Genomic DNA, 22,593 nt, shown 5'->3' with positions numbered 1-22,593 from the left:
GCATGTTTTTGCTGAGGAAACAACATTATTAGCCAGGCTGGTGCCACCTAGTGCCTCCGCTGAATTTCATTTCTCTCCAGCAACTAGGTCAGGAATCGGAATGCACTAGACAGTTCGCAAAAATCCCGGGAGTTGTAGACCAGTCAGCGAAGAGCCATACATTCTGTGTTGGCAACAATTCCCGAGATCGAGGATTTAAAGTTGGAACAAAGAGAATGTTTGATGAATTTTATCAAGTGGAAAGACGTTACTGCCCTCCTTCCTATGGGATTTGGCACATTACATATGTCACGACCAAATAGCAGCGATTGATTAAATTTAAAAAGTACCCATCTGCCGTTGAGCGAACGAATCCTAACGCTGAGAGGTCAGATGGTTTCCACAAAGTGAAACGGGCTGATGAATCAGGCTACAACATCATAACATAAACCTGAAAAGCATAATATGGGCCTTTTAAATAATATAAATGTATCATGCGATTGAATACAAGACTTTAGTTTTGTCAAAAGTATCACAAGTCTGATCACTAATTGATACTAAAACCAGTACTAAAGATAAATTGATACTGAACAAATCCCATAAACATGACAAAAAACATCACCTTTTTTCTTAATAATAATAGTTTTAATAAGAGTTTTAGAGTAATTTCGATAGTTATGGTGATAATTTAAAGAAACCACTATTATTTTGTGCATGAAAATTACAATCTATTCTCTTTTTTTTTTTTTTGAGTATCGAGCCTTTTCTGTCATAACGAAATCAAGTTTGAAATGTTAGTATCGTGCCAACACTACGTGACTTTAATACCTTATTGAAGGCTTTGTAGCACAGGCCGCACAGCTCCACCAGGTAGGAGAGGCTGAACGTGCCATACTGGATCACAAAGCTCAGCAGCTTGGAGAAGGGCTCCAGGAGGCTCTGTGTGTGGACACAAAACAACAGTCAGACGCTCGCAGCAGCTGGGAGTTGGATCGATCAATATTTAAAATTAATTCTCCACGTACCCGGGTCGCATTCGTGGTGGGGATTTTCAGAAGACAAATGAATCCGCAAACTGGAGTCCATGGGGCACTGGGAAAAACAGAAATGCAATGATAAAAGATGATTGCGCACTGGACAGCCATTTAAGTGTTGTGAATCTGCAGTAAATGGATTAGAACAGAAACATAACCAAGGTCAAAAAATGTCATTGTGAAGTATAGATCCCAGTCAAGCCTCTATAAAATGAGTATTAGCAGAAATGATATATTAATCGCAATCAAATAGAAATTGCAGTTTAAAGGGATGCAGTAAACAAAGTTCAATTACTGCAAATTCTCCTGTCTTATTCTGCATAAACCTGGAGTTTAGATCTGTACAAACATGTTCTAAAATATTCTTGTATTAGTCAGTATTTCAGTCTTTTTGTCAATTCTTCTGGACTTTAACCAAATCCTATTATCAAAACATAAATCACAAATCTAATTGAAATAGCAATAATTGTTAAAAAAAAAAATTGCAATTTCATGTTTTTCCCAAATTTTGCAGAATGACTTTAATAGTAATAAGACTACCGGTTAATACTGAAAACATGGAATGTAATACTTCTACCCTTAAAATACGAAAAGAAAGGATAATGGGCATGTCCAAATGTCAAAATATGTTAGCGTCTCTGTGGTAATTTCTTTATTTTTCACTTTGTTTGTTATTACTGTTTGTTCTGTTTGTTCTAAAATACAAAAAGTACAAAAAAGCGAAACTCAAATCAATTACAATTTTCGGTCTGTTTTGCATCAGGCTTGACAAGGGCACTTCTGGATGCCTTCCCCGGCCGTTCTAATCACATTAAGGCATATCGGAGCATGACTAAGCGCACGGCTACTTGGCGTGTACCTTGAGAGGAAGCACGGAGGGCAGTTTGGTGAGAAACGTCTGGAACTGGTTGCAAATGGTGGTCCACAGGTTGCTAGGGGAATCCATGGGGAGCGCCTCCATGAAAGTAGCGATGTTTTCCAGACAGTGCAGCATAGTGCTCCCTGCTGGTAGACTCTTCTTATTGTTCAAACCCTGGAGGGCATAGATGCGGAGTTATATAAGGCGACTGTATACAAGGCATTTCCATATAACTGATCATTCAACACCAATCAATCACTTAGCTCATGAGCAAAGCAGTAGACCGCATCATTGTTAAGACTCGCGGATCAGTGGGCTGGTAACTGTGTCAGTGATTTGATTAGCATTAGCCGTAATTTAGCACAGTAGTACAGAGATGGGCAGGTTTTTCTCAGCCTAGTACTGGTTTGTTGTTAGTACATGGTCTACTTGAAGGCGCCGATGCAGATTCGGCCTTGACGACAGCTCCACCTGCTGGTAACAGACTTGAAAACCCACCTCGAGGAGCATGTTGAGAGCAGCCACGGAACTCAGCTCGTTGAAATCGATGAGCGAAGACGCAAGGGTTCTGAGGAAACTTCCATCTGCGAAAACACCCAAAAATATATGAACTAAAATAATGTACAAATAATGGGAGATATCTGATAGTCCAACCTTTGATGTTGCTTTGGAAAAGTTGAGGTAAGATGCCATTGGGGGCCAGCTGGTGGAACATGCAGCGTAGAAACTGCTTGGCCACGCCTGCTACATTTCCTGGGATCAACATACTGGAAGAGAAAAACACACCGCATATTTCTTAAAGACAGATACAGAGGCAGACGCTCATTTAAATTGCTAGCACTTCATGGGAACACAATTAATAAACATACTGTATTAATAAATAATTGTTATGCTGAAATATAAATGTTGTTTATGCATGCCTAATTACCCCCAAGGCCAATTAATATAAAATTAGATGAATGGCCTGTCTTGCAATGACAAAAAATACTGGTGGTATATATCTAGAATGTGATGTTGCTCTCAGAAAAAAGGCAAGAGCCAGTTTTCTCAACTGACTATATATTATATAGTACATTGTTATATAAACCTATACTAACTAACAATGGGCAATGCGACAAAAAGAGTGTCATGATTTATGATTGAATTTTATAATTTAAGACTCCTGTGAGGTTTACACCAGGTTAGAATGTCAAAAAACAGACCTGGAGTTGTGTTTTGTTTCATTCACACGTGTTTGAGTAACTCTTTATTATTAATCTCTCTACATCTCCAAAGCTGAAAATGCTCTGTTCCACCTTGTGATGTCATGTAGTGGTAGTTTTCAAGTTAAAAGCTACCTTTTACTTTTAGTCCAATAGAAATGGGCAATTCCAGGGCTGAAATCATCCAAATGAATCTAGTGATGGTGTAAATCAGTCATGTCAAACTCAGGCCCGGGGGCCAAATTTGGTCCATGATATGATTATATTTGGCCCACGAAATCATATCAAATATGTATTAGAGCTGGACCGCCGGCTCCAGATAGACTATAGAGACATTATTTATTTAATATTTTGTTATGTTTCGTTTGTATTTGTTTTGTGTTTAAGCAAAACTATTATTAAACATTTATCTTGATAAGAAAAGGTTTAAAATTACGTATCTCGAAAAAAGAGAAAACATGAAGATGTTGTTGAAATTTTTCAATAAATATTTAGTTTGGCCCATGACTTAGTCCCAGTTTTTAATTTTGGCTCTCTGTGAGTTTGAGATTGGCACCACTAGAGTAAGGGTTAAAAACACAGTGGAGCGTATATTATCACGTAACATCACGAGGTGGATCTCATTTTGAGAGAACTCAAACTAAATATGCAGGATTTGTGTGTTAAACATGAGCAAATGAAACAAAAAAACAACTCCAGGTATTAGAACATAGATCAGAAACATGTGCAATATGGGCCTTTATAAAAAACAACAAACTTTCCCTATTTATTTCTTAAAAACAGTCAGTACAGACTTTTAATCATTGCCATTGAGCGCAAAAAGTCTATTCTTTTACTCCACATGGTTCTACTTGGGGATTGTAGACCTCACTATCAAAGACTATCATTCATCATTGATCACAGACAATTAGTAATGACTGAATCTAGATCTCTATTAATTGTGTAGCTTTAATTGAAAACCAAAAATTGTCCCTCCACAAAACACACATTTTGGTGTACTAGTATCAAGTTTCACCACTCACCTCACACTTTTGCATGCAAAACTACTACCAAGCACACTACTTTCTTTCATACCTTTCCGCTTGTCCTGAAAAATTGGCGCTGGAAGCTAACCTGAAACGAACAATAGCAAGTTACATTTGAGCCTGAATAATTCATGAGTCGGAGAGTGAGTTATGAGAGTTCATTCACACTCAAGTACTGTGAAAATGTAGGCTGCTGCTGCTTTTGCGAGCGGGAGAGCAGAGAAATAGACGCGTACCTGCCCACGGACTGCATAATGTCCAGGAGCATGGGAGCAGCCAGATCTGGACTTAGGTGGATGAACATGGACAGCACCACCACAGCCAAGCCTAAAGTCTCTTCATCGTACTCCTCCAACACAGCAGCACAGTCACGACACCTGTAAGAAAATAAAAGACACAATCAGGAACATTTTTTTCTGTCAGGGATTGAGGGGCAGTGAGGTCTCGTGTGATTGGCTCACTTGTCAGACATGGTGGTGGGCTGCTCGTCGATGAACTCCTCGGGCGCGGGTACGAACATGCTGACGGTGCTGGGGGCGGAGAGCAGGCTGGTTTTGGTAGGGCCTGCGGCGAAATGAAAATGCATGAGATGTTAAGCACGCTCGCTGGTGTTCGATGAGTCGTGCACTGCAAAAATATCTTCATACGTGACATAAAATTGCAGATGAAATATGAAAAAAATAAAATTGCTGTTGTTAAATTAAACAATGAAAATTCAGATATTAAAAGATAATAAAACTAATATTGAAACTAGATACTTATTTGAGCAAGTATCGAAACTAAAAAGGTCACATTCACAGGACAGAAATTCACCTTTCCTGAATGGCTTTAGAATGATCTGGAGCTGTATCAGAACAAGTACTAGCCAGGCTGGCGCCACCTAGTGCCTCTGCTCAATTTCATTTCTCTTCAGCGACTAGCTCAGAAATCAGAATACACTAGACAGTTTGCAAGAACCCCGGAAGTGCGAGTTCGGGCATCAGCCAATCAGCAAAGAGCCATATATTCTGTGTCAGCAACGATTCCTGAGAGATCGAGGATTTAAAGTTGGAACAAAGAGAATGTTTGGTGAATGTTATCAAGGGGAAAGACGTTATTGCCCTTCTTCCTATGGAATTTGGGAAAATCTTAATATACCAGTTAGCATACATACGTCACGACCAAATATCAGAGATTGGTTAAATAAAAAAAGGTACCCGAATCCTAATGCTGCAAGGTCAGACGGTTTCCATGAAGTGAAACCGGCTGAAGAATCTAACAGAGGCTAACAGAGGACAATTTGTTCACAGAAATTATCTAATCTAGACTAATGTATGGATTAGACTAGATTAGATGGTCAGGAATCGGAATACACTAGATGATTTGCAAGAACTCCAGAAGTTGTAGAACGTGCACCAGGCAGTCAGTGAAGAGCTGTGAAGACATGACATCAACCTCAAGCACCTGTCTAGGTCCGTTTTGTGGTACAGCACAACAGTAAACAACACGGTCGAGATGGATGTAGACAAAGCCATTCTGTGTTGGCAACGATTCCTGAGATCTAAAGACGGAACAAAGATAATGTTTGGTAAATTTTATGAAGGGGAACGACGTTATTGCCCTTCTTCCTATGAGATTTGGCGCATTACATACGGTCACGACCAAATAGCAGCGATTGGTTATAAAAAAAGTACCCACCTATTGTCAAGCAAACGAATCCTAATGCTGTGCGGTCAGATGGTTTCCACGAAGTAAAACCAGCTGATGAATCAGGCTAAACAAGTATACACATAAAATGGACTACTATGGAAACTACAGTACCTGGACCACTGAGGGATTACACAGCTATAAGACTAGAGGGTACTAGATTTAATGTTGAAAATGACATTATGTTGTCTAAATAAAGCGTGTTTATTATTATCATCATGGAATCAGAATCAGTATTCAGTTTCAAAATTGGGTTTGAAATTTTGGTATCTTGACAACGCTACAAGAAGGTCAAAAAATTATCAAGATCTAAAAACAAAAACAATAGAGTAAGAATGAACTATTTTATTAGCAGTGAAATAGATTTGCGATGATCTGCAATGTGTGTAGTAAATTAAAAGCCGCACTTCTCCACAAACAAATAACTAAATAAGTGAATAAGTCGAAACCAACCAATTCTCCACCTCTAAAGACAAATGTTCTGAACTGTGTGGACGTTTTCTTTTTCTAGTGCAGTACCCAGGGCCCTTTGACGCACCTGTATCCCACGTGCTGATGTTGTGTGGGGCACTGGACTGGTGCTCTAGCTGCCTCTTCATCAGCTGGCTCATGGTCAGAGCTCCCAGAGAGCCCCTCTTCACTGCGCGGTACTGAGCTGGAGGTCACACACACAGACACAGACAATAGAGCAGCTGCCATTAAAGCAAAGTGCACCAACAGAGAATGTACAGGCCGTATGGGTGTAGGAAGGACAGTGGAAAAGACGTCCTTGTGATGTATACTGTGTGAATAAATTTATGTAACGTGAATGCATGGGTGTTAATTATACTTTTTATTAATGTCAAGTGGGGCTCATTGAAGTTTAGAGCATTCGTGCTTGTTTTCGTTGTGTTTTACGTGGTATTTTTTATTATCATGGTTTAGTCCTCCTTTAGACCTGGTTTAGTCCTAGTTTATATCAGGTTTAGGCTTGATTTTGTCTTGGCTAAGTCCTGGTTTAGTTCTAGTTGAGTCCTTGTTTGACCTTGTTTATGCCTGGTTTAGACCTGATTTAGTTTAGGTTTGGTTTAGTCCTAGTTTAGACCTGGTTTAATCCTGGTTTAGTCCTCGTTCAGACCAGATTTAGTCCTGGTTTAGTCCTGGTTTAGTTCTAGTTGAGTCCTTGTTTGACCTTGTTTATGCCTGGTTTAGATCTTATTTAGTCCTGGTGTAGACCTATTTTAGTCCTATTTTAGTCCTTGTTTGACCTTTTTTATGCCTGGTTTAGATCTCATTTAGTCCTGGTTTAGTCCTAGTTTGGTCTTGGTTTAATCTTAGGTTAGTCTTGTTTTAGTCCTAGTTTGGATCTGGTGTAGTCCTAGTTTTGTCATGGTTTGGACCTTGTTTAGTTCTGAATAGGCCCTTGTTGTTGGACCAGGTTTAGTTGTGTTTTTGAAAAGGTTCAGTCCTAATTTAGACCTGGTTTAGTCCAAATTAAGACACAGTTTAGTTCTGGTTTAGACCTTGTTTAGACCAGATTTAGTCCTGGTTTAGTCTTAGTTCAGTCCTTGTTTGACCTTGTTTATGCCTGGTTTAGATCTTATTTAGTCCTGGGGTAGTCCTAGTTTGGTCTGGGTTTAATATCAGGTTAGTAGCATTTTAGTCCTAGTTTGGATCTGGTTTAGTTCTGGATTAGCCCTTGTTAAGACCGGGTTTAGTCATGTTTTAGAGGTTTAGGCATGGTTCAGTCCTAATTTAGACCTGGTTTAGTCCAAATTAAGACACAGTTTAGTCCTGGTTTAGACCTCGTTTAGTTCTAGTAATATTTCTAGTACACACATATGGTTTAGTCCTGGTACGGTCCTGGTTATAGTCTTTCTATAGCTCTGTTTTTATCCTGTACGGTTTAGGCCATGTCCTGATTTGCTAAAATATGCTAATTGTACTTGACTTTGCCTCATGGGTTTGTTGTACTTATTTCTCTGGACTACTGATCCTTAACTTCTTATTGATTGCACAATACATTCAGTTCCAGGAAAATCTATTACTCTCCGCCCACTTCAATTTACACTGGCTATGAAAATCAATGGGACTGCTTTGTATGTTATTCTCACATTAATCACTGACATCATTGTATTGTGCTGTATCAGAGCAAAACTGAAATTGAATAAGAATTAGGCATGTCGGTAAGAGTACACATAATAATAGAGGTGGGTAGAATAACTAAAACTTTTTCTCAGGTACGAGTACTGTTAGTTCAAAATAATATTACTCAAGTAGAAGTATAAAATAGTCCAAGAAATTTGTAATAAGAGTAACAGTAAAAAGGTATTTGTGAAAGCTACAACCGTATTTCTCGGACTATAAGTCGCACTTTTTTTCATGGGTTGGGTGTTTCCTGTGACTTATACTCCGATGCAACTTTTATATTAAAATTTTCACACTGACAGCCACAATAGGGCGCTCTAGGCTTGTGTGTCAGTATCTCCTTTTACTCCTGCACCACTGTCACTTCGCTCTACTGTGCATGTCTCCTGCACAAAAAGCCGCTGTCCTGCTGCAAGTAGTGAATTTTGCAGCCAAAAACAGTAATTGAGCAGTAGAAAGAAAGTTTGTGGAGTGAAGTGAAGGAGTGAATGAGAAGCTTGTGAGGGACTGGCGGAAAGCGGGGATGGAGAACAAAGCTTCATGGCAACTGGGAATGTGCACCATGCAACTTTCCTGGAAGTCATTGGATGGATCGACAAAGCTTGGACTGCAGTGACAATCAAAACCATCCTGTCAGGATTCAGAAAGGTCGGAATAATTCTAACTGGAACTGATGCTGAGTCTGACGACAGCTACAGTGAAGAGGATACGGAGCTCTGTTTACCTCCAGGAGGTTGCAGAGTTGCTCAGAAGTGACACCGAGGATGAAGACTTCAGTGGATTTAGTGATTTGGAGTGAGATGGAGAGTTTGGTAAACTTGTTCTGTTCTGTTGTTTATGCTATAGTTATCTGAAGAACTGTTCATATGTGACGTTAACAGCCTGTTGTTCTCTGTTCTATTGTTATTACTATAACTTGACTTTAAAGATGAAATGTCGGTTCCTGGTCTCTGATTTTATAAAATAAATTTCCCCCAAAAAGTGCAACTTATAGTCCGATGTGACTTATATAATTTTTTTCTTCTTCATTACACATTTTTTGGCTGGTGCAACTTGTACTCCACAGCGACTTATAGTCCGAAAAATACTCAAATAAGAGTAACTTACAGAATAACTGTAAATGTAACTGAGTACTACCAACCTCATAATAGTGATAGTAAAAGTATTTGTCTCTTACTTGATACTGAAGATCGATGACTAGTTTCAGGTAAAGCAGCTTCCAGGGTTGGTGCTGACGCTGATTCTCTGGGTTTTTCCAATGTAGACAGAACTTTGTGATCTGAAATCCCAGAAAATTTGATTTAAAAATAGATTTAAAAAATAATAATTTACAAGCTCAACTTAACTTACCCGCTTCAACTATAGTCTCAGTTCCCAGTTTGTCAAATGTGTTGAAAGAAATGTCCAAATACTCTCTCTGAATGGCACTAACTGCAATCTTTCTCTGTTTACGCTGCCTGGGAACAATTTGGATTTTAAACTCTGACTCCTCTGACTCTTCCGTGTTTTCTGGTTTGGGATCGCTGTCTGCTTCATCCCCCATGTCTTCATCCTCTTCATCATCTCCATCCTCTTCCTCTTCATTACTGTTACTTTTACTCTTTTCTGGTGAGGAGGGCGATTCCGTTTTATCTTCAGGAATGTCCAAGAAAACGGTCCTACCTGATCCTTCATAAGCATCGTCTAAAGAATTGTCTGGAATATGTGGCGTTTTCCTAAGCAAATCCCGTTTTTGCTTTAGCGTCAACTGGCTTTCGTGGGAGACATTTTCGGACTTTTCAGGTAAGTCTATGGAGGTGCTTGGCGTCATTTGGTCTGGTTTCTTTTCAACATCCTTTTTCTCCGTTTGTTCTTCTACGTTTTTATCAAAGGAGCCATCTTCGAAGCTCACTTGCACCACCGGGGATAGTCTTAACGTGTTGCTACTAGCGGGTGAGGTTGAAATTTTGGGGCTTCCTATCAGTTTGGATGCTATGATGGTGTTGAGATCAAATTCCTCATCGCTTTCTACAATTCTCAAAGGGGGTAGAGGTTCAAACACCAGAGAATCTGTGTCAGACATGGAGAGCAGTGAGTGCTTTTCTGGGATGGAAGTGCAATCTGATGAGAGATCAATAAGGTCCTGATCTTCTTTCTCTTGCGCAGAGTCAGCTGGGGAATCCTGATCCTGCTTGTCCTCGAACGTCTCCATGCAACTGAGACGCACCTCTGGGATCACCGGTTTGGAAATGTCGGAATGGCCCCCCCGCGAGCCCCTCCTGTCCGCCAGGTCGACCGCCCGCACGGAGGAGCCATCCGAAGATCCCTTGCCGTGATGTCTGCCCTGGAAGGAGGAGGAAGAAGGGGGTAGGAGAGCGGGGGGCGCCTGGAGGTCGCAGCGGTCTATGCAGGATTTGCGTCGGTGCTCGTCCAGGTTGAAGAGGAGGGAGTCGGTGTTGGAGATGTCCAGGGACTTCTGCTTGTGCATGGCCTGGAGGCGCTTCTTGCGAGTGCTCTCCTCACGGACGCAGTGCAGAATGCTGTCCTGGAGGGCGCTGGCCTCGCGATACTCGGACAGCTCGATTTCACCTGGAAGGAAAACAACAAGGTCTCAAAATCAAAACATGCAGGCTGGAGAAATAATCAATGTGCAATAATGTCACAAGGGTTGGTCCTTTGCTATTTTTAAACTCATGATGTCTGAAAAATACGTGGCATACATCATGTGAACTGACATGTGAAAACACACATTTTAGACAAACTAAACTATTTTACTAGCTAGGTTGGCGTCACCTAGTGCCTTCACTTAATTTAATTTCTTCCAGCAACTAGGTCATGAATCGGAATACACAAGATGGTTTGCAAAAACCCTGAAAGAGTGAGTCCGGGCACCAGCCAATCAGCAAAGAGCCATACATTCTGTGTTGGCAACGATTCCCAAGATCGAGAGTTTAAAGCACAAAGAACAAAGAGAATGTTTGGTGAATTTTATCAAGGGGAAAGACGTTATTGCCCTCCTTCCTATGGTATTTGGGAATAGCTTAATATATCAATTAGCCATGTTAGCAGAGCATTGCATACGTCACAACCAAATAGTGATTGGTAAAATTTAAAAAGTACCCGCTTACCGTCAAGCAAACTAATTCTAATGCTGCGAGGTTAGACTTTCCACGAAGTGAAGCCGGCTGATGAATCAGGCTACTATTTTACTTCTATGGGGTATTAACTGTAAATATAACACTTTAAGATCATCATGTTTCCTTTTATTGTTTTGAAAAGTCTATATTTGCAGAAAACATGTTTGATTCACCTCCCTGTCCTCTCCTAGCTAAGTCACTTCCCCTTCAAATCGTTATTACAACACAATCAGTGTACATCCCGCTAACGAAAACTACTGAACATCACATCCGGTTTGTCAAGCTGTTGTGTACAGTTTTGTGTCATGCTTTACTATATTTATGGAGAATTGTCGTGAGTATGGGTGACATGGCTTGTGGGTGGAGCATTAGACAGAATTTTACAGCTAAACATAAGGAGGGTTTGATCAGATCCCGGAAGAGATAGCTAAATTACTGAAACATGCATGGATGACATATAAAACCTGTTCAGGAATGTTTTTGATAAGGGACCCATGTTATAACATAGCAGAAAGCACCAAAAAGTCTATTTTGCATAATAACCCCACTTTAATAACTAGCCCCTTAGTGTCGGACCATTTCTAACCCTTAATAACACTCAAAGTTGCCAGTCTGTTCCTTACTTCTCTTGGCATTGAGCTCCACTGGCTGGTACTTCACAGACTTGCTGCCCCCGATCCTCTTGAGGCGAGCGAAGAAGGTCTGTGACTCCTTGTTAGCAGCACCAGTCGGCGTGTCATGGACATCTGACTCATCGAAAACACTGTCCTCCTCTGAGAAAAAAAAAGTCATCAGCGTGTGTAAAACTGTGCTCACATAAAGTTGCAGAGTCTTACCCTTCTCCTTCTCGCTGTAGCGGCTCATGTTGGAGTTGTCGCTGTACAGGGGCCCGGCGGTGGCATGGGGCCGGCAGCTGTGGTACTGGGCGTTCAAGGTGTTGATGGTGATGTGAATGAGATGGAGCACCACTTTATTGCCGTCCATGTCTCGGTAAGGATACTGGAGAACAATATATGCACTTTAAAAACTGTAAGTATTACATTTTGTCATCAAAATTATATAATATGTCATTCTTGTTGACAATATATGTAACATCAAGGTTGAATTTGGAGTTTAAGTTAGTACTGAGCAATTTGGGGGAAAAATATTGATATTGAAGATTTTATTTTCACAATATATTTTCGCAATATATATTCATTTAGAGCCCTATGTGAAGACCTCAGTTCTAATCACATTTGACACATTTGAGTACCAGTTTGACTTGATGAAAATGCAGTACCTTGTAAAGTATGACGAGCAGAGCTTTGAGCCACATCTGCCTGATGTGAGGCTTCAGAGCCCACAGAGAACAGCGTGGAGGTTGCTGGAAATAATGTCTGAGCTGAGGACATGTGCAGTACTTCAACACCTGCACCACCAGAGGGAGCAGCTGCTTCCCCAGGCTGATGTTGTAGTCCAACACCTGAGGGAAAAGTCAGCCCTTTACTTATCTTTCATCAAATATTTGTGATCAAGAAATAAAAAATGTCACATTGTCAAACTTTTTTGTGATATAACATAATGTGTGAAATCTTTCACTTGCATTTACAGTTTAATATATTTCCTTACCTTGGCTTTTTTGTGTGATCGCCTTGTATTAAAGAAACGTTTAATGTTTTTTTTATTTAAAGTGTGATGTAAAATTTACTTACTTATAAGTAAATAATTCTTGAAAACACATGGCACCTACAATAATTAATTTGTGGTAAAATGGCTGAATCTTGACCTCCCTGATAAATATCTTATTGACATGGACAGTACCTGTGCAATGCCTGCGATGAAAGCATTGAAGCAGGTAGACGTGCGCATCTTCTGAGGGGCAATCATGAAGCAGCCCTCCTGCTGGTCATACCCCAGGAGCACATATAGGTGGCGCTTGACTGTGTTGAAGGCTTTGGCACTACCCAGGTCGGCCTCAGCACTGCTCTGGTCCTTGGCCATGAACTTCATGAGCACCATGATGAGCTGGTGCACTGTCTGGTGATCGATGCCTGCATCCTCAGGGAGCAGGTCTTTGATGATGCTGTCATCTTCAGGAGAGGGGCTTTGGCCTGGAAATACAGCTCATGTGTCAAGACTACTATATTCACATGCAAAACAACATCTGATTATGATCTGATTTCAGGACATTTAAAATAATTTAAATGACATGTAAACCACACAATTTGATGTTAGTCATCAGAGGGACTATGATCAGAAACAAATGAGATGATTTTGTTGTTTGCACTTCATTTTAATAGTCTTATAACTAAAAAAATCTGATAATCAGATTTTGAGTGCACATTTAACAATGCTAGGGTGAGTACTGAGCATAGGCAGAAGAGGGAGCCATAGAGCAGAGCTTCTTAATATTAAAGGAATATTTTAGGAAACATAGATAGGAAAGAACCAATTGCATCTTGTTTTATAATTGTAATTGGTAAAAAAAAAAAAAGTGCTTGAAAATCACCTGGACCTGTCTGACAGAGACAGATTTGTGTATAGATTTATACAACGCATAAAGAATCAGTAACGTTCTTTTTTCTTCTTTGTCCCAAACTGTAACTTGGACTACATGCAATGATGTCCTGGACGCCCAAGATTTTTGTTAAACTAATCTTTGTGTTTATAGTACATCTAATATACCTGTGTTTTATTTACCTGGCAGGACATCTATCATATCTCCCAGTGTTGGAGCAGAGAGTTCTTGCCTCGTAAGTCCTAGAGCTAAAACCATATGAAGAGTCACATTTAGAATAATGTTGGAATGGAGTGGTAATGATATGTCTACATGCTGATGTTGGTTAGTTTGAACAAATCATATAATACAACTTTAAAACTGAAATTACAAATGTGTCCTTGAAAACGAATCAATTGATGTTGCAGGCTAAAAAGTGGCATCTTGCACGAACTAAAATTATTTTAATGGAGAAATTAATCCAAAGTATGAATTAACAAATGAATAACAGTGTCACTGTTTAAAGAGCTTATTATCCAAATATTTGATCTGATTTTATAATGTTGTGTCCTTTTCAGAAATAAATCTGGTGTGTTCTTCTCCAAATCTGAAAACACTTTGTTCCACCTTGTGATGTCATTAAATGGTAATACAGGAAGTGCTCCACTGTGTTTTTAAAATCCATACACGTTCACTACAATCATGTGACTAATTTTCAGCCCCTGAAATTGCCAAAGTGTGAAGTTACAACTATTGTTTTGTTTTTGTAAAGGCAACAATTTATGGTTATTCTAGATTAAATCAGTTCAATTGAGATTAAAAAGCATTTTGAGCCTTGGAGATGTAGACAGTTTAATAATGCAGGATTACTCAAACATGTGTGAATGAAACAAAACACAACTTTGGGTATGTTTTTGATGAGGTAATAACATTTTAACATAACTAAAAGCTACAAGAGTGAGTATACAGGATAGGATATAGGAACAAATGCACAAATATATGTACGTGTACTCACGCAGCTGTTGCTCAGACACTCAGGCAAAGAAAAGGCGCGTTTGGATTCTGCTGTGTCAGTCTGTTGAGTCCCTTTCACACTGTCCCGCAGTGAGCGCACCCCCTCCTGGCGATTGCGGGCAAAGCGGGCTCTCTTGATCTTCCACATGGCTGCATCGCTCAGGTTGGCCACATTGGTACGCACAGCTGTGATGGCTATTGAAAGCAAGAAATGTAAAGAGTAAGCTGTATTCAAAACATTTTAGAGTTTGATGTAACAATTTTAGATGAAGTGTTGGGTTGTCAAAAGTATCGAAAATCAGATACTAATCGAAACTAAAACTAGTATTGAAACTAGACACTTATTTGAACAGGTATTGATACTAAAAAAGTCCCATTCACAGGACAGAAATGAGCCTTTCCTGAATAGCTTTAGAATAATCTTTGATCTGTATCAGAACAGGTATGAGAGCACATACACTAGTATATGCTCTTACACCACCTGGGATTATACAGACGTAAGACCACATGGCAATATAAAAGACCGTAATAAGAGTTAACGTTCAAAATCACATTTTATTGTGTGAATAAAGAATATTTTTTAATTATCATCGTCATATCGCAATCGGTATTGAGTATCGAGTTTATTCCTTAGTATTAGGTCACAAAAATGACTTTATCGACTTATAATTCAATACATGACAGATGGAACAATAATTTTGGGGGTCAATGTTTATCATAAGTGCTTTTTCTTGGCACAACTGGGAAATTGTTGGTTAATTTTTAATGATAGATTTTATGATAAGATTTGAGCTGTAGATGGTGGAATTAATAACTTCTACGACTCATTACTGATGCAAACTAAGTACTAAAGTGTTTTTCTGACATTTATTTATTGCATCTTATTGTTTATTACAACTTATTGTTAATTTAGTGTATAATTTTTGTAACGTGACAACACTAATGGAGTGTAGGGGCCAATATAATTATGTGGGATATTCACTCTTTCTGCACATATGTTGAGGTTTATTTAATACTTTGGATTGGATCTATGGAATTCACCACTTTATAAAACTGTAATTAAAAAAAAAAAAAGATCACTACTGTTGAGATAGAGAAGATGTTGGACTATATGATTATATGGTCCAGTAACTACAAAAATCTCAACCATGAACTAGGTCAAAGCATCTGCATTTGACAGTTAATAGATAAATTCTACTTATTTTACTTATTGCTTGCTTATTGCTATATTTTTCTCTTCTGTTATTATAATATATTGTGATATTTGAGCTACTGTGTCCAAGTCATTTCTCTTGTGGATCAATAAAGTTTGTCTCAGTCTAAGTCTAAGTAAGTCTACCTTGTAATTCTCAACCACTTCTATCCAACTCAGTTTTCAAACTATGGTAAGTTGAGAAAGTTATGACATAGTCTGAACCCAACCAATTGTTCTGAATACATTGACAGTCTAAAGCAGGTACAGACTTACTGGTGGGAAATGGGAACTCCTTGTTGCAGTCCAAGTGTAACTGTGCCTCCAGAGACAGGGTTTCGAAGCGGTTGACAAAGAACTCCCAGCTCAGAGCGGGAATGTCTTTTTTCAGGAAGTGTAGCAGCAGCAACTTGCTCAGGATAATGGGCCGATCTCTCACAACTGTGTCAAACTGAAAATCCATGCACAGGCACAAGCCCTGAAGAAATACAGACATAGTAGAATGAAATTAAGAATTAAATCAGAAGGACTATGCTATACCACTGAGCTAAATTACATTTCTTCATGATTTTTACGAGTGATTTTTCTTGTAATATTGAGCTGTTGTAACAAAGTGGTTTCTCTTGTGAATCAATACAGTTATAGAACAGGATGCGATTAAGACTTGTCCTGATTTGATCCTGTTTTGCACCCGGTAGTTCTGTTTTTTTTCTGCTATAGTCTATGTTTAGTCCTAGTTTTCTTTTCCAATCACCTCAAGCTGTTTATATACATGCGCTCATTCTCTCTTCTCCTTCTTTTGCTATTTTCAGTGATCACCTAGCTTGATTCATCAGCAGGTTTCACTTTGTGCAAACCATCTGACCTTGCAGCATTAAGATTCGTTTGCTCGATGGTAGGCAGATACTTTTTTATTTAACCAATTGCTGCTAATAGGGATAAGTGGTATATTAAACTTTTCCAAAATCCCATAGGAAGAAGGGCATTAATGTCTTTCCCCTTGATAAAATTCACCAAACATTCTCTTTGTTCTGGCTTTAAATCCTACATCTCAGGAATCATTGCCAACACAGAATGTACGGATTTATCTACATCCATCTTGACCGCTTAGTTTACTGTTGTGCTGTACCACAAAAGGAACCCAGACAGGCGCTTGAGTTTGACGTCATGGCTTCACAACTCTTCACTGACTGGCCGGTATGCAATCCACAACTTCCGGGGTTCTTGCAAACTGTCTAGTGTATTCCGATTCCTGACCTTGTCGCTGGAGAGAAATGAAATTGAGTGGAGGCACTAGGTGGTGCCAACCTGGCTAACATTCACCTTCTCGACCATCGACTTTTGCCTTGACTCTTTGGAGATATTTTTGTTAAAAAGTCTACCATTCCCTTCTATTATAAAGTATATTATCATATTTATAGTATTTCACCTGCCCTCCTTTTAAATTAGTAAAGTTTTAGACCATGTTAAGCCCTAATTTAAACCTGATAAAGAGCGGGCTTAGATCTGGTGATACCAGGAAAACCAAATACTATCTTTCTCTGAAAGTTTGAGAACAACTGCTCTAACCTATATAAATATTAAAATCTTCTTATTACTTGCTATTTTAAAGTGTATTTTTAGAATTTTGACCTGTAGAGCTGGCCTCTTAATGGTATCCAGGAGGAGGCGAGCTCGCGTGGCTACAGAGGGGTTGACGTCCTCCACTGATGCCAGGAAACAGCAGAAGGCGTGAGCCAGGGAATACTTGAGCAGATGGTTCTTTGTGACGGCACCAATGTCCAGGAAGCGACACAGCACTGCCACCTTCTCCACTGGAAGAGGAAAGGACAGGCAAAGCAATTATGAGCAATAACGTCAACACCACAGAAAGTACCTAGATAAATATTTGTTAGAGGAATTGCTGCAGCCAGATTTAGAAATGAACAGTCAAATAAAACCGTTAAAGTGGGCCTATTATGCAAAATTTACTTTTCAGAGTTTTTAAATTTGTTAAAGTTGTTTTCCTTCTCATTTATCCTCTTAAAGTTGTATTTAGAGTGATTCATACATGTTCTCTTATATTCAAGACGCTCTGATCAACCCACGTTTTCAGCGACATCGGTACACGACATGCCCACATACTACTTCCTCCTCTAATTTTATTTTCTTAGTCTGTGATACATGTAGAATTTGGCTGTATCGTGCAATCATTTTCCTACTAATTGAATCTGCTTCTCATTAGTATGATGTGCAGCTATGTGTAGGAGGGGCCGACAGCTGCATGGCTTTTTGTTGTGATTACTTTTGCGGCGACAACAGGTCCCATTGGCACAGGCGTATTTTATGAAGTTGTTTTAGATCAGTATTGCGATTTAAAATGTACAAATTATAACATAATGATCCACGGGTGTCATAGATTAAAATTAAATAGCCAACACAAGCACAAACGGTCTTCTTTATACAGAATTCCAAAGCTTATTTTATTGTCATCTTTCTTGGTTCTTTAAATAGTATATGTTTGGACTTGAAATAGCATAATGACATATGTAAAAATAGAAGTCAAGAGTCCTTTATATCTAATTATAAAGTCTCCATTTTTGAATATTGACGGTTTTGTAAATGGGATGTAAAGTATCTCCTGTGTTGGCCACTAGGTGTCAGTCTAAGAGTTTAGTTCTTTAGTTAGGTTAGAAAATCAAAGCTTTCCCAACATTTTCTGCCCTAAATAAAATGAAAATAATAATAAATATAATAACAATAATAAATAAATAATAATAACAATAACAATAATAATACTTATAGCTTTAAGTCAAGATTTTATAAATACATATTTTCTGAGGCAATGCTTGCTATATTTATTAGTAATAGTAATAATAATAGTTATTAGTAGTTGTTGTTATTTTCATTTCTATTATGATTTCACTTATGTCATATGTTCCATTGTATATAAATGTAAATCTTTACTTGCCCAAAATAAATGCATTAAAAAATAAAAAATACTGCTGGATTTCAGAAAGGGCTATCAAAAGTATCAGAAATTGGATACTAATCAATACTAAAGTACCAAACTAGATACTAATTTGAGCAGGTATCAAAACTAACAAATTCTCACATTCTCAGGAAAGAAATTAAACTTTCCTGAATAGATTTATAATGATCTTGAGCTGTATCAGTATAAAGAAATGTTTGTATCATAAAACTAGTTTCAGATGACACATGATTCCAACATATAATTCAGTAATATTTAATACAGATGGAGGGTTAGGTAAAATTAATTTTAGATTTCAGCAAGTTCTTCGGTCTATTCATAAATAGAAATGATCAGGATCAGAATTTGGGAAGTTATCTTTTGGATATTTGTAATGAAAGTGCAATGTGATCAATAATTACAACTGGCTCTTGCCCCTCATTTGGGAGAATCACATCATCACATGTTGGCAACAAATTAGGAAATATGGATGTCAGTCATTTAGAAAATAAATCATACTGTACAAGAAAAAGTATGACAAAAGCTGACAAAAATTTATGCTATCAGATATGTGTGTATTTTGCATTTCTTCACCTGCTTCAAATCTGATCTTCCAGTCTTGGTGGTTGAAGTTGGTGTTGATGAGCTTCCAGAAAATGTCCGCCCCGTGGGACAGAGACAGGGCATGCAGGAGCTGAGGAACTGCTAGAGAAGCCAGCTGGCAAAACTCTGACTTCAACATGGACCACAGGCTAAAAAAAAGAAAGAGTAGCATATTTTTGCATAAACAACATACTTGATGTCATAGTGGGAGATCAGGTTGTTGATACAGACCAGGGGATGAGCATCTTCTCCTGGATATAAGCTAAGAACTGTGGGTGATCCTTCCGAGCCAGATACAGGCACTCTCCATGCAGACACAAGATCTTCAGGCAGTTCAGCATGTTAAACAGAATGTCCGGTTCTTCAAATTTGGACATTTCCTAAGCACATTAACAAAACAGCATAAATGATAAATGTTGTATTTACAATATGTATTTATTTTCAGGTAATCCATGAGAAATTAACACTGCTGCCATAGTGAAACACAATATTATATCTTTGAATGGGAAAAAGTCTCAGTGTGTTGCCAATAACAAGAAACTTAAACATGATATTGGATACTTGTTTTGCTGTTGGGGTCCATAACTGATATTTGCCAATGTCCATATCTTAAATCTATCTCAACAAATTAACTTTTCACTTAATAATAATTACAAAATGTATTTATTTGGCATATAAGATGATTTGTTGTAGTTTTAAAGTGCATGTATAGCTTTTCAAGTCCATTTAACTCAATATATAGGTTTTTGTGTTGTCAAAAGTATCGAGTATCAGATACTAATCTAATCTTAAACTAGTATTAAAACTGCATACTTATTTGCACAGGTATTGATACTAAAGAGTGAGGACAGATTACAGACTCTTTAGTATCAATACCTGCGCAAATAAGTATGTAGTTTTAATAGTATCTTCAGATTAGATTAGTATCTGATTTTCAATACTTTTGACAACACTAATACCTATATATTAAGTTAAATGGACTTGACAAGCTTCACATGGACTTTAAAACTACAACAAATCATATTACATGCTGACCACATAAGACCACATGGTAATATAAAATGTAAATTACTGCAATTTAATACTGAAAATCACACTCTATTGTCTAAAGAAAGAATGTTTTAGATTATCATTGTGGTATCAGAATCAGTATTGAGTATCAGGACTATTCCTTATATGGAAATTGACAATCAACAACACTAATAGGTGTAGGTTAATCAAGCACCAATACACTGTTCTTGTAAAACTGCTGTACATATGTCTAGTCAAATGAAATACCTGCAGGACTGTGTAAATAAGCTTCAGGGACACTGGGAGTTGTTGGTAAGAGAACTTCACGTCTGAATTGTTTCTCAATGCTAAAAAACGAAAGAAAAAACAGCATATTAAAGATACTTAAAATTTTATGATACAAGTATTTACAGCAGTGGGAGTCATTCATACGTGGATTGTCAGGAGACTGGTTGCTGGGGTTGTCAGCGTTGGTGCCACTGGGGTTGTCTCCCTCCTCGCTCTCTTCCGTCTCTGTCCCCAGGGAGAAGTCTGGAGGCTGAGGCAGGATCAAGGTCTCCTCCAGGCTGTCTGTGGGCTCCTGGAGGAAAACAAACAAGAACCATTCCTGTGTTTATTTTACACAGTGACATGGTTTTTGGATATTATTTACAAAGAAGACAGGAATATGTTTTCTCAATTACAGAAATAAACAGAATTAAGGATTAACAAGGTGGTTTTATTAATGGAATATTGTCAAAACAAAATTTATCTTGCGTATTTCATGTCACTTAAAGGGCCATTAAACACCAAAATCACTTTTTTTCTACTGATAAGCTCTGTAAATGGGTCTAAAATAGAAATGTATACCCTATCCCTGGCCTTATTTTGGCATTTTAGTGCATATTTGTTAAAAATCTGACTTTTGGGTCAAAGCCGTGTTTGTAACGGCCTCTTTAGGACCAAGTACAGCAAGGACATTTGAATTTTGAGCCAATGAGTCAGATGCAGGCAGAGTAAAACTTCGGGAGGGTGTTTAATGGCTCTTTAAGGCCCCCAGTGTATTAAGAACCTGATGTAGCTACCTTGCCTAACCCTAATCCTAACCCTAACCCTAACCCCCTTCTACCTTTAAGAGACTTTATAATGGGGCAGAAACTGATGCTAGACCTTTATAGCACTTATTAAAAAGGGGATGTTATGCTAAATCATTTTTTTCTTTCTACCATGTTATAATGTTGTTCCCTCATCAAAAATATGCCTGAAGTGGTTTTCTGAATCATTTGTGCATGTTTGAGTGATCTTGCGGTCTCTCACAGGCACTATTCAAACCTTCTTTTTGGTTAGGTGTATAAGACCACGCCTCCTGTGTAAGCCTCAGCCCACATAACCAAGAAACTCTCTGCTGCACTCTCCATGCTCTCACCACACGGCCCCAGCCTGCTCAGCCTTTCCCTCACAAAACGGCGAATGACAGAGTGACAAAGCTTCAAAAATGAAACTGAAACTAATTTACAAACCAAAACAGAAACATGGCAATCTAACTTTGTTTTTAATATCCAACAGAAGTGTAACACCTCTTCTTAGGCATGTATTATAAAACAATGAAAGGAAGTACCAAGTTATATATATATATGTATTAGTAATGTTTTGTGATTCATGTTTACACTCTAAATTAGAGAAGTGACTTTTCCTTTGGGGAGAAAAACACACTCTAAATTTCCCTGGCTAACGCGCTGTGAATGCAGTATACACCGTGCTGTGCCTCACCACCAGGCGTATCTCCTCCCGGGGGGTCAGCCTCTCCAGGAGCTCACAGCCCAGCTGGTAACACAGGATGCTGGATTGGCACAGGCTGCACTCCAGGGCCTTCTCATCCTTCTGGCAGGTGTGGGAGCCACCCCACGGGGCCTGAAAGACGTTGTTGATGATGCCCACGATATCCTTCCCCAGGCTGCTGTCTAGACCCAGCATCACACCGTCGTCCTGGAGCTCCATCTGGGACAGCAGGGGACATGGGCATAACAAGCGGGGGCACACAAAATAGAACACAGCATGCAAAGCTCCAAATCCCACCTCTGCGCAGGCTACAAGAATGTCAGGCCAGAGGATTATGTAAAACAGTTTCCCTTACGTCAAGCACCAAAAGTATAATTATAGTTGGCCAATATCTCCATTCAAGAAACTAAATATTGTGAAATAACTCTGGATGGGACAAGACTGTGAAGTTCGAACAAGATACAATTGCCACAAGATCGTGCACACACATGGAAAATTCTCTTGTGATATTTTTTCCATGTGTTACATTTGGCATGGACACCTGAGTTATGTTTCTAAGAA

The 22,593-nt window shown here is 38.7% G+C and overlaps 1 protein-coding gene across 1 annotated transcript in view; it reads right to left on the bottom strand.

Annotated features, from left to right (window-relative positions):
• The window catches only part of LOC110155614 (unc-79 homolog, NALCN channel complex subunit), a 66,279-nt gene that overhangs the window by 16,087 nt on the left and 27,599 nt on the right, over positions 1–22,593 (bottom strand). The window contains 26 exon segments of the mRNA XM_055157582.1: positions 808–918; positions 1,005–1,044; positions 1,046–1,071; positions 1,873–2,046; positions 2,371–2,456; positions 2,527–2,639; positions 4,149–4,187; positions 4,336–4,476; positions 4,561–4,663; positions 6,324–6,440; positions 9,090–9,191; positions 9,263–9,401; positions 9,444–10,480; positions 11,652–11,801; positions 11,865–12,027; positions 12,308–12,490; positions 12,829–13,118; positions 13,708–13,767; positions 14,510–14,713; positions 15,987–16,188; positions 17,343–17,524; positions 19,255–19,412; positions 19,495–19,643; positions 20,542–20,621; positions 20,707–20,854; positions 22,024–22,251. Of these exon segments, the coding sequence (XP_055013557.1) occupies positions 808–918; positions 1,005–1,044; positions 1,046–1,071; positions 1,873–2,046; positions 2,371–2,456; positions 2,527–2,639; positions 4,149–4,187; positions 4,336–4,476; positions 4,561–4,663; positions 6,324–6,440; positions 9,090–9,191; positions 9,263–9,401; positions 9,444–10,480; positions 11,652–11,801; positions 11,865–12,027; positions 12,308–12,490; positions 12,829–13,118; positions 13,708–13,767; positions 14,510–14,713; positions 15,987–16,188; positions 17,343–17,524; positions 19,255–19,412; positions 19,495–19,643; positions 20,542–20,621; positions 20,707–20,854; positions 22,024–22,251 (4,425 nt within the window).

Source organism: Boleophthalmus pectinirostris, unplaced genomic scaffold (genome assembly GCF_026225935.1).
Source record: "Boleophthalmus pectinirostris isolate CB_2022bp ecotype Guang Dong unplaced genomic scaffold, ASM2622593v1 HiC_scaffold_10, whole genome shotgun sequence".
Taxonomy (NCBI): Eukaryota; Metazoa; Chordata; class Actinopteri; order Gobiiformes; family Gobiidae; genus Boleophthalmus; species Boleophthalmus pectinirostris.
Note: the sequence above shows the minus strand (reverse complement) of the source record. Positions and strands in the feature narration are given on the sequence as shown.